Consider the following 12,403-nt stretch of genomic DNA (forward strand, 5'->3'; position numbering starts at 1 on the left):
GGCCTTTTCTACACTACTGGGGTAAGTCGACCTAAGTTACGCTACTCCAGCTATGTGAATAATGTTACTGGGTTCGATGTAGCTTAGGTCAATTTACCACAGTGTCTTCATTGTGCTGCGTTGATGGGAGATGCTCTCCCATCGACTTACCTTACTCTTCTCGTTCCGGTGGAGTACCAGAATCGATCAGAGAGCACTCTGCTATCAACACCCGTTGAACCAATCGCAACAGTGTCGATCTCCCTGGTAGTGAAGACAAGCCCAGAGTTATAACTGCTTTCTTTAGCAATACAAGTGTGTTTTCACTGCTTTTTGGTCCTGTAAACTATACATCTGGGGGAGTGTGAATTAGATTCTGTCCCTTCTTGTGCATCATCAGCAGATGTGTTTGCTAAGTTCCAGTCAGTTACATCTGTGTAACAAAGAGTCAAGGTGGGTGAGTTAATATCTTTCTTTGGACCAACTTCTGTTGGTGAGAGAGACAAGCTGTTGAGCTTACACAGAGCTCTTCTTCAGTTCTGTATAAGTTCAAAAGCTTGTCTCTCTCACCAACAGAAGTTGGTCTAATAAAAGATATTACTTCACCCACCTTGACTCTCTAATATCCTGGGACCGACACGGCTACAACAACACTGCATACAACATTTGTGTAACCTCATTCAAGTCAAAGGGGTTGCACAAGTATTAATGAGGACGTAACTTGGCCTGCAGAACCTTTTGTTCCTGGTGATTATATGTGAGATGGAAAGAACCCAGCTTGTCTCTCAAAGTCCAGTGTTGACAGTTAGAAACTCATCTTTGTATTTGTAAACTGAACACATTTCATATTGTGTCTCAGTGCTTTCCATAAATGCTTTTACAAGCAGAACCAGACTTTCAGAAACTTGAAATTGCTTTAGAATTCTAGCTTTTGGATAGTGGCCTCGGTTCAGAAAAGGACTCATGCACATACTGTAAGCATGCCAGTAACTCATGTGGACAACTTTAAGTCACACGTGTGCTTGACTACTTTCCTGAATCAGCTCCACATGCCCAGACTGCTAATGCTTCAGGGGAAATATCTTCTTGCGGATAAAGACATTAATTGAAAGTGAAACCACTCTGGGCAAAATTCTGATGCCAGTGAAGCAGCTGCCTTTGGCTGCAATTAAGCTAAGATTTGGCCCAAAGAGTTTAAACCTTGGAAGTCCAGTTCTCTAGGTGCTGTAAGAGCCCATTGTACTGACAGTGCTGGTATTGTGGTCCTGGAGCTGTCCGATCCCCCAGGCATCAGAGAAGGTTCCCATAGTCTCTCTTAACATCTCCTTCACTCACTCTTGTCTTCAAGTCTTACTCCTTGCTACCTCATACTCAGAGCTCCCTTCCTACATAAAAGAGCCAATCAGCTACCCTTTCCCTATTCAAACCTACACTGAAAACATGGTTGTCCTTGAAAACTATGAATAATCCACCAAAGTAAAAATGTTTAACCCAATCTGAGATCTGATGTTCACCTTGTACTATGTTCATCCTGTGTACTGTGTGTTTAAATTACACTATTTAGAGAGTGAACTCCCAGGGACAGGAACTATGTTTTCCACACACAGTGATAGTGTCTGGATTATATGCAAGGATGACATAAAAGAGAGGTATTAGGGTTGTTTACTTACCTAAAGTAATGCTAGTCCTTGTGAACCAGGCTGAAAAGGAATGATATAAATGAGAGAGAGATGCAGAAAAGAACCACTCAACAAAGAGGTCCTTTACACAGAAGATACCAAGCCATGTCACTGCATATTTAAGCAATAATAAACTGACAAAAATGCTCTGGGTTTGAAAATGCCATACCATTTCCAACTGACTTGTCAACACCTTTGTTTAAATGACCATACTGAGTTGTGTTTGATGCTTCTGTACAAGATAGACAGGTCTTCTGTCATACATTTGTATTTTCTACCATTTCCAGAGTCAGTTTGATGGCAACATTGAATTCAGGGACATCCATTTTGTATACCCTACAAGACCAGAAGCTCATGTTTTGCAAGGACTTAGCGTGAAGGTTAATAAAGGACAGACGCTAGCCTTGGTGGGGAGCAGTGGTTGTGGCAAAAGCACATCCATTCAGCTGCTGGAGAGATTTTATGACCCTATGGCAGGACAAGTGGTAAGAAGAGATTTGTGAAGCTGTTAACGCTTAGAGCTTATAGAACTGTTCTTCAAAGTATTTTACAAACATTTAATCATCCATACAACACTCCTTTGAGGTGGATGAGTGTTGTTACAGGTCCGGGAACTGCAGAGAAGACTTGGGACTTGCTTAAGGTAGAGCTGGGAGTAGAACTTTGGATCTTCTGACTCCCCGTCCAGGCTTTAGATCACTAGATTGCATCTCTTTGTTGATAGACTTGATATATTGGAGGCGGCATTAGAATATACTTCCCATAATGTAACCCTTGTCACTAGTCCTGTAGTCATGTTAACATGACACAACTTGAGGTCTAATTCATCACTTGATGAGACTTTTGATGCAAGTCCTATTAATGATGATGGGAGCTCCAAGAAGAATAGCCTAGAGATGGTGAGTCAAAGGATGTTTGAATAAATGCCCAAAGATGTGGATTCTTATTGGAGCTCTTCAACCGTCTCGGTCTAAGAAGCTCATGAACAGACTTTCTCATGAGATCTCTGGTCCCTGTCATCATCAGTAAAGATGGAAATTCTGTGGGCACATCTCATTATAGATTGGCAATTCCACATCTATTACGGAAGCTAGCAGAGCAGATGTCCACAAAAATACTTCTGAGAGGAAAAGGTTATCTGAGCTTCTTTTGAATTTTCAAAGAGTTTTTGTTCAGTTCAATTTTGGATGAAAGATCTGGTCAACTATTATTTGATCAGAAGTGGTTCACTTTACTTTTACTGTAACTCTAACACAGGTCAGAGAATTTTTACAGATTCGTGTTTCACATTTACATTGTATTCCTGAGGAGGAGTATTGCATTCTGCAGGGAATGATTTTTCCCTTTTTCTGTTTCTAGTTTGCAGATAGATTCGATACCAAGACTTTGCATTTGCAATGGTTAAGGTCCAAATTGGGTATTGTGTCCCAGGAGCCTATTTTGTTTGACTGCAGCATTGCTGAAAATATCCAGTACGGAGACAACAGTAGAGTTGTCAGTCAGGAGGAAGTTGAAGAGGCAGCTAAAGCAGCAAATATTCACACCTTCATAGAAAATCTCCCTGAGGTAAATGAAAATGTCTTTCCATTCTCAGTGTGGGGTAAATATTGACTGTGACCTATCTAAGCAACTCCCATTAATGCAAAACAATATGCTTTTTGGTTTTTTCAGAAAAGCTTATTTTCTTCTGGATACAGTTCTCAAAGAGGAAAATAGGAAGCTGATGTTTAAAAATGTAACTTGCAATGTGTATTAACACAGACGCATTCATAATTAGCTAATTCAAATGCAAAATCTGAGCTCCAGTTTTCTTGTTTTCCTCTACCACAGTGATGTTATATAACAACTATAAAAGAGACATTTGATTCTAAACCTTTATTTTCATTTCCTCATGAACTTTGTCAATTCTTTTTCCTTTTTTGGCTGAAACTTTCTCTAGTTTTAGTCTTATCTGAAAGGTAAAATGTTTCAAGTACATTTTAACCTTAATGTTTGCCATGGACTTAGTTCTCAAAGTGAAGAAAGACCTTGGAAAAGCCCAAAGAAATCGGGCTTCCTGTAAAGTTGCATGGAATTGAAAATGAAATTGAAAATTGAAAAAAAACAATATTTCTTTTTCATTACCACCTAGTTTTTGAAAATATACTTAGAAGAATGTTTTGGACGTGTAAGAAATAAAGGGTCACCTCCTGAGTGTGCGTCTCTAGGGCCTTGAAGTTATAAAAGTCTCTTAAGATCTATATGTTTAAGTACAGGTGTCTTTGACTAGACACATCAGTGGTTGCATCACTTGGGAGTTAATCTTTTTCTGATGCTGAAATGAATTTTCTTTACAGAGCAGTTATCAATACGTGTAGCTATGGAAATGCATTTTGATTCAAACACTTAATAAAATCTTATTAAATTTTATTTTTTATTAAAAACAATTACATTATTCTTTTTTCTTTCATGGTGGAAATGCTTAATATAGTACATTATCTACTATTAAAAATATAACTTTCTGTTTCTGACTTTCCTTCACAATGAATATTTACTTATACAGAAGTATAATACCCGAGTAGGTGACAAAGGAGCACAACTTTCTGGAGGTCAGAAACAAAGAATAGCAATTGCTCGTGCTCTAGTTCGTAAGCCAGCAGTTCTACTTCTGGATGAAGCCACATCTGCTCTTGACACAGAAAGTGAAAAGGTTAGTAATATGAATTCTACCATTTGCAATACACACAAAATTACAGGGTTTGAACGCTTCACTGCAAGAACATAGGCGCTCCATCTACAATACAATTTTGAAAGTTCCACAGAACAATCCTTAGCTCGCTCTCTGTCTACGGCCTGCTTTTGCAAGGTGTAGAGTGCCTTCAACTCCTGCTGTCTAAATTGGGAGCTGTTCGTAGCCAGCAACACTTGGGGCTTGAGACAAAATGCGATTTTCAGAACTCCTCAGTTCTGGCCTGCCTCAGTTCCTTCAAAGTCAGTTATGAAGTCAATGGCACTTTTTGAATGGGTTCACAGTTAGGCCAATGCTGAGCACTTTGGAAAATCCCATTCACAATTAGCAACTTTGCGTTTGAGACAGGTGTCTTCAAACAGTAGACTGTGATCTACTAGAGGAGGCGCCTTCCTCTTCCCTTCTGCCAGCAGCACTAGCAGCAAAGTGGTCTCTTTCTGCACTATTTCCTGCTCTATCTGGGTGAACAGGTGTTGCTACAGAGAGCAAGAGGGATCAGCTCTGCCAGTAGAACTGCTGGCTGTCAGGACAGAATGGAACAATGAAGAAGCCTCTGTCCACTTCCCAGCCCTTTGATCGACCTGCATTCAGAGGGTAAGAGGTGACACACAGGAGCAGCTGCCTTGGAAAAAAGGCTTCAGCAACACCTCCTACTTCTCAGGAGATGTTGTGCAGTGAAGAGAGAGTAATTAAGCTATCCTCTGCTGCTCAGCTGGCTGAGCTTCCTCACTGCATCCACCATCTCCAGGAGAGGGGGGAGACTCATTAGGGACGAATAAACTGTTCATTTGGATGGGGATGCAGCAGAAGTGAAAAATGCCACCATGGAAACCACCATCCAGTTGTGAGCCAGATGTCATGATCCTGAATTTTGGATTTTTATGGCTAACAAGAAGTATCTGGCATTGCTGGTACTATCAATGAACATGCAAGTTTTAGTCATGTCTATGTATTCGACTGGTCTGCTTTCTCCAAACTGATCTAAGTATTGTGCATGTCTAACTGACAAACACCTGGACAAGGGCATATGGCAGGGAGAACAGAGGTTCTTAGTTTCTCTAAATTTGGCATGTAGTTGGAAACAGACAGCATGCAGTGTCAAATATAACACATACATTTGGTAAGCAGCCAATATCACAGATAACTGATCTAAGTTTTATGTTGGTCCACACTAGATTCTTATGGACCTCATTCTGCTAGCCTTTGTTCATGAGAGTAGTCTCAATGACTTCAGTGGAATTACTCACACAAATAAAGGTTGTAATATCAGGCCCCTCTGTTTGAGGCCTCCTTCATGCATGGGAAGTCCTGACTCCTAAACCCCAGTGAGGAACACCCAAAGGCAAAGGTGTTACCTATGAAAGGGAAGATTCTCCAAGTAATAACAAGTTTTTCACTGCATCTGTCTACAGATTGTCCAGAAAGCCTTGGATGATGCCAGGAAGGGTCGAACCTGCATTATTATTGCTCACCGCTTGACGACCGTCCAGAACGCTGATGTCATAGCAGTGATTCATAATGGAAAAGTAGTGGAACAAGGGACGCACAGCCAGCTGCTGGCAAAGGAAGGACATTACTATGCACTTGTAAATGCACAAGTTTCTCATTAACATTAATGTTACAAACTAATATATTTATATAAATACACACACAACACACAGCTAAATCATACTAAGGATGCAGCTCATTACTGAGATGTCTCCAGGTTCAAAACACAGGCACGTAGTAAAAAACAGAGAAGAGACATTTATTTTTTCCTTGTCTCACAGCTTTAGTGTTAATTAATCCTATTGGTAAAATCCTTTGGGGCGTGTTGGTTAATTTTAAACTGCTTTTATATTAGTGATTACAAGCCTTTCATGGAAATATATATTGATAAAATAGATCACAAACTGTTTGTTTATAAATTATTGTTAAAACCTGTATTATTGACCTAAGAGAACTTTCTGGTTCTTTTGAAACCATTAAGGCTATTTCAAAAAGACTTAAAAATAATTATCATTGGCCCAATGACCATGATGGCTCCTTTTGGAGCTGATTAATGTCAACCATGTAAATAGCTATTTAACAAAAAACTGTGTGGGGGTTTGACCATATGAAGTTAGATTTAAACATTTTTTCACCTTTTTAATGGAGTTTTAGAAACGATCGATCTATCTATAGTCATAACGGTTTACACAGCTCTGTTATAATATTTTATTATCAGAGTGTTGTCCCTTAATATAGTCAACCTTAAACAACAGTTGAGGAACATATCTCATCTACTTATTAAGAGAGAGAGAGACATACTCGGGCAGCCCTGTTTTGGGTTTGCTTTTGGCAAACTCACCTTTTGGTTTGCCAAGGACAAAATCAAAACCACTTTTGGTTTTTGTTTAGTATTTACACCCTACAGGAGCTTGGAATATTTCACACTTTCAGATGCCTCTGCTTACTTGTAACAGACAGAAATTAAAAATAATTATAATGTCTTTTGCCCCTTTGTTTCCCAGCTTCTAGGTCTATGAGGGAAACAAAATATAAAAAATATATAAACTTTGCTCTCAACCTCGCCAAAATACATGTGGTCGCTCTTCCCCATTCATCCTCATCCCCAATCAGCTTTTCTCAGCAGCTACCAGGAAGGGCTACTCCCAGTATGGGCCATTGAAACCCTGTAGACACATTGGGAAGGGCTGGTCAGTTTCTGCTGGCACCACCATGACGTGTGCAGGAAAGTGACTTTTCACTTCTGGTTATAGAGAAATCAATGGCTGTTCTCACAGTGTTTCCCCATTATCCAAACCGGAATCAAATGTCTCTCTTTGTCTGGTTTTGTTTTTACACTGGAACCAATTGTTAAGTCTGTTTACTGTAAAGGTGAAGCCTATAGTAAAGAATGTGGAAAATCATTCAAATATGACACAGAGAGGATTGCCAAACTTACTTTATTTTAAAGCCACGTAATGTATGAACTATAGAACATCTGTAGCTAGTTAATGGGATCTCATAGTCACATCAACACAGATAATGTAGAGTAGAGGCCAAAATGCTTCACTGCTCAATCTGCTTCCAGTCTGATAACTTTGAACTTGTTTTAATAGAGCTGGGCAAAACATTTGAGGAGACATGCACAATTGGACATTAAAGATTTAGAAAAGGGCTTTGCTTCGGTCACCGACAGTACATATGAGCTGCCACATCCATTAGACATGTGGTCCCATCTTAGAGAAAGGTATCAGCATTACATATGACATACAGGAAGATGATTGTATGTACGTCATTCTTGGCATGTTGCTTAACGTTGTTCATCAGTGCATTCTTCTGTGGCAACAGCCAGCCAAATTCAATCAAGTCTGTATTGCTGGAAAAATCATTTTGAAATAAAAGGCCTGGAGGTGTCAAGTATCAGATCATTCTTTAAAATATTGTGGGATTAGAAGTTGCTGGGGCCAAAACAACCAGCTTTTGCTATTTAGTGTATTTTAGTCTATGCTGGGAGTGTGCGTTCAATGATGATGCTGATCTTCTGTGTGGAGAAAGGACACGGCTCTGTGGCTGCACCTCACTTCTTAAAAAATGAATCTGGAAAACCTCCCACTGTATACATCTGGCCTCTTCACTTGTATTTCGAAGGAGGAAATTTAACAGGAAAATGGCAAATACGATGAAGGTAACATGGGTTGGTTCACTTCATCTTCCACACTTCTACAGCCCCACTACTTAAAAGAAGCAATATTTATTTATTTTCAGTGTAAACATAATAAAACACACCAATATCAATCTCCCATTATAATGACAATCCAGAGCAATAAAACACAACACAACAAAAGCGAATCCCAGACAACATAAAACAGCCAGTTACCAAGAAAACAGAACAAACTCTTCACTTCTTCAGATTTCCAACAGAAACCCAACACAATCAAATGCCTGTTCAGGTATGTGAGCTGTGCTGCATAAATCTAACCAGATCTCTGTGTTGCAAGCTTTGGTAACAAATGATGGCCAAACACTCTCACTCATGTTGGGGGTCCCATAATCAGCCATATTCTCTTGTAGCTTCTCCCAATCCACCATGATCACCCCCCAGCAGCCTGCTCTCATTTTTACCCCAGTCTTACCCCACCACTGAAAATACCCACCGGCATTTTTCAGTCCAGATCAGCTGGAGAGACAGCTGAGATACTGGCCAGCAGTGAAGAGGCAAATGTGGTATTAAGCCACCTTTGCAGCTGCCAAATTCTGGACCCAACATGCAACAACGGGTACAAGACAGAGGAGCCACGCCACAGGACCTGTAGGCTAAAATGGCACTCACTTCTGTCTGGCCACAGCTGCTACACTGGGCAGCATCTTTGCCGCTCTGCAGCACTAGATAGTATCTTGGCCAGTTTGCAGGCTGTCTGGGCTGCACAGCCAGAGGGTTCCCCTACTTAAGAGGATTGCTTCCCTGCCCAATGTGGCCAGTTTGCACCAATGTGGCCAAGAGCCTGGCCCACAATGCTGGGTGTCATCAGCATTCTGGAAAAAAACACCAGCCGACATCTACTCACTGACTCTAATGGCGTCTCAAACCCATTGAAGAAGGGGGAGGGGGCATAAAACATGTATGTCACAACGTATGTTATGTTAGTACTAGGATGACCAGACAGCAAATGTGAAAAATCGGGATGGGGTGGGGGTAATAGGAGCCTGTATAAGAAAAAGACCCAAAAATCGGGACTGTCCCTATAAAATCAGGACAGCTGGTCACCCTAGTTAGTGCTTATCTAAGCATGCTAGGTTATTGCTAATGTATGAAGTCCTGAGAGAGCAAACGTGTGCCAAGATTTTGGAGAGCAGACACCACATAATTAACCATTCAACTCACCTGTAAATTCAGCATAAATTGCTGTCAAATTTGATTAACTCTTTGGGGTCAGGAATCAAATTTACACCGATACATGTGAATTCAAACTGCAGCCATGGTGAGGAGCATAGAATTAAATACTTAGACAAACTGACAGTAGGAGATGCCAATTCCACTGGTGTTAAGGAGTTAAATGTCCTTGTATTCTTATTTGCATGAGTGTAGGACAATCCCAATGGGTGCTGAAGTTCCCCATTCCCCTGATATCCACACTTTTGGATTACCTGTCACCAGGTTGTCAGCCAAACAATTTCCAGAGCGGTAGCTGAGTTTAACAGCATCGTTTCCTTCCCAAATGTTTCATCTCCTCTACAGTCTATAAAACTCCTATTCATACCAATCTCAAAACTGCAGAGGATTGTATAAGTCCATAAAGAAGCTACTTCGTGACGGCCTTACGGGGATAAGGAAAAATTTCATTGGACTCACCATTTGCAACCTTCAGATCCTTAGAAACTTTCTCCCTGTTAAAAACAGATTTGCTATAATTTACAGAAATGAAAAAATAATGAGTTTAATCAATTCAGCTGAAATGCTAAATCAGTGTGTCTTTGTTTTCCAGGGATTAGCTTTATGAGTCTAATTTAAATTTTGAGCAAGTTTATGAAATTCTGTGACACAATCCATGACAGGCAATAAATAATCTGTCTAGTCTTGGTTGTAATTGACATATATTGTACCAATGACTTTTTTGCTTATGTGTTTATAATTGTGAATATGTCTGGCTAATGGAGAGCTTTTCGGTCTTATGTCATACCAGTAGTTAGGAAAATTCCTGTCACTCAAGAGCTGGCCTGTTTAAATGTTAATGGGATATGAATTTACCACTTAGGGGGAACCATGAGAATATTCTACAGAATCGTTAAGGTCTATTCACCTGACATTGCTGGAGGGTTTGAAGTGAAAGTGCTCTCAAAGACCTTGTATGCCATGTTGTTGTAGCCGTGTTGGTCCCAGGATATTAGGATATGTCTACACAGCAACTAGACACCCTCAGCTGGCCCATGTAAGTCGACTCAGGATTGCAGGGTTCAGGCTGTGGAGATGTTTCATTGCTGTGTAGGCTTCTGGGCTTGGGCTGGATCTCGGGCTCTACGACTCTGTGAGATGGGAAGGTCCCAGAGCTCAGGCTTCAGCACAGTCCACACAGCAATGAAACAGCCCCGAAGCCCATGTCCTGCAAGCCTGAGTTGGCAGGCACGGGCCAGCCGAGGGTGTCTAGTTGCTGTGTAGACATAGCATTAGAGACACAAGGGGGATGAGAAAAATCTCTCTTATTGGACCAGCTTCTCTTGGTGAGAGAGACAAGCTTTCAAGCTTTGACAGAGCTCTTCTTCAGGAGGAGGAAGATCTCTGTGTAAGGACTGTGTAACCTCGAAAGCTTGTCCCTTTCACCACCAGAAAATGGTCCAATAAGAGCGATTGTCTCACTCATCTTGTCTCTCTCAAAGACCTTATCTATACTCAGAAAATAGTATCACACCCCAATGGCCCCCTCCCTCAGGGATTCCCCGGGGAAGGCAGATGAGCATTGTATTTGGCTAACGCTGTTGCAAGCATCACAAAGCATTTTGGGGAGGGTCAAATTTGTGTGAGTAGGGAATGGAAGATTCCTTTGCAGGAGTATGAGAGGCCAAGAGACGAGGGTGGGGGAGAAAGAAAAAAGCAGAGAACAGGTTAACTCAGCACTTTAGCTAGCTCCGTGTGAAGATAAGATGCTGGCCCCAGCCCAAGGTCATGGGCTCGACGAGAAATCTACAGCTGCCCAGTCATGAGAAGAGGAGAACTAAGTGGAGCAAAGCTTCAAAGATAGCAGCAAAAACAGAGCGAATAAGGCAGCGATGGTGAAGGTCAACAGAAGGGAAAACAAATTCTCCAGAGCCCATGTGTTTTGGGCAGGCGAGAAGGCCACAGCAAGCCAATTGGGACTGGTACAAAGAGCACCAGGCACAGAGGGCCCTGGACGACGACACCCCCAAAGGAACCCAAGACGTAAAAACCCTCCCAAGAGCTGGAGCAATTTGGAGATTACAGTGGATTCCCCAGACGACCTGGGCCCAGGGCAAGAACTCCCATCCACCCCTCCCCCTCTTCTTCTTACTTTATACCCAGTCCTGGCCAGTTTTGGGTTGTGTGTGTGTGAGAATGAAAGTGGGTTAGGGCTTGGGGCTCTAATGCTTTCTTTCTTCCCCTGAGTGACGTGGGAGCGTTCCCAGCACTCTCTGCTGTATTTCATTATTTTATTAATAAAACTTTAAAACTTAGACCTTTGGTGTGCTTCGTCATCTCCTCCCTTAAAAGATCCTGTGGCCCAGCCTGATCAACTATGGCCCAGGCAGATTGGTAATGAAAATCTGTCACAATAGCTATCCTTGTGACACAAAAATGTCTGTTCTTGATCTACATTAGAATTTATGCCATGGATAATAGATGCAATGGTGCTGAAAAACAGCTACAAAATACCCTAGTGCATCTACACTCAATACTTTAGTAAACGTGTTACAATAACAGTGCTGCTGCACCAGTGCTAAGCCACTACTGTAGACTGGGATTGGGAACTTTTTTACCACCTGTTCAGAGAAGGTTTTCATGGTGTTGTGATAAAAATGCCCAAACACATCTACACTAGCGCTTACAACATTGTTACAACCACTAATGCTGCTGCATTGTTAGTGCCAGGTGCTATCATACAGATACTAATTTTTCTGGTCCTAAAGGAGAAAGGGGTTCAAATGACACATACAGAGATCTGGCAGTGTCTTGCTTCATTCTCCTACACCTGGAGAAAAAAGGGACACAATGACAGAGCAGAAACTTTTCAAAAGGCTTTGCTTACACTGGAGAAATTTATTAGGCTGCTCTCCCTGTAGCCTCGCACAACTGTAACATACTTCATGTCCACCCATATAAGTTCACCCCCGGGGCACAGGCACTACAGCTACCATTTCAGTTAGACTTATTTCAAGCAGAGTTAACTGTTGCATGATTGCCACTGTTCCAGCACCTGCCACTTAAATGCCAGTTGATGTGGAACTCATTGCCATAGTAACCCTAATGGTAGAACTAGTCCTTTCACTACTAACACACACACTGTACAAGTCAGTGGTTAAGGGGCTTGGATGGAATACT

At 41.4% G+C, this 12,403-nt stretch overlaps 1 protein-coding gene across 1 annotated transcript in view; it reads left to right on the top strand.

Annotated features, from left to right (window-relative positions):
- LOC123363339 (ATP-dependent translocase ABCB1-like) overlaps positions 1 to 7,726 on the top strand; it is a 55,445-nt gene extending 47,719 nt beyond the window's left edge. Inside the window, exons 26-29 of the mRNA XM_045004192.1 lie at positions 1,946 to 2,143; positions 3,018 to 3,224; positions 4,201 to 4,347; positions 5,799 to 7,726. Of these exons, the coding sequence (XP_044860127.1) occupies positions 1,946 to 2,143; positions 3,018 to 3,224; positions 4,201 to 4,347; positions 5,799 to 5,996 (750 nt within the window). The 3' untranslated portion in view covers positions 5,997 to 7,726. The remainder of the gene's footprint in view (positions 1 to 1,945; positions 2,144 to 3,017; positions 3,225 to 4,200; positions 4,348 to 5,798) is intronic.
- Positions 7,727 to 12,403: the final 4,677 nt, after the last annotated feature.

This window comes from Mauremys mutica, chromosome 2, assembly GCF_020497125.1.
Source record: "Mauremys mutica isolate MM-2020 ecotype Southern chromosome 2, ASM2049712v1, whole genome shotgun sequence".
Taxonomy (NCBI): Eukaryota; Metazoa; Chordata; order Testudines; family Geoemydidae; genus Mauremys; species Mauremys mutica.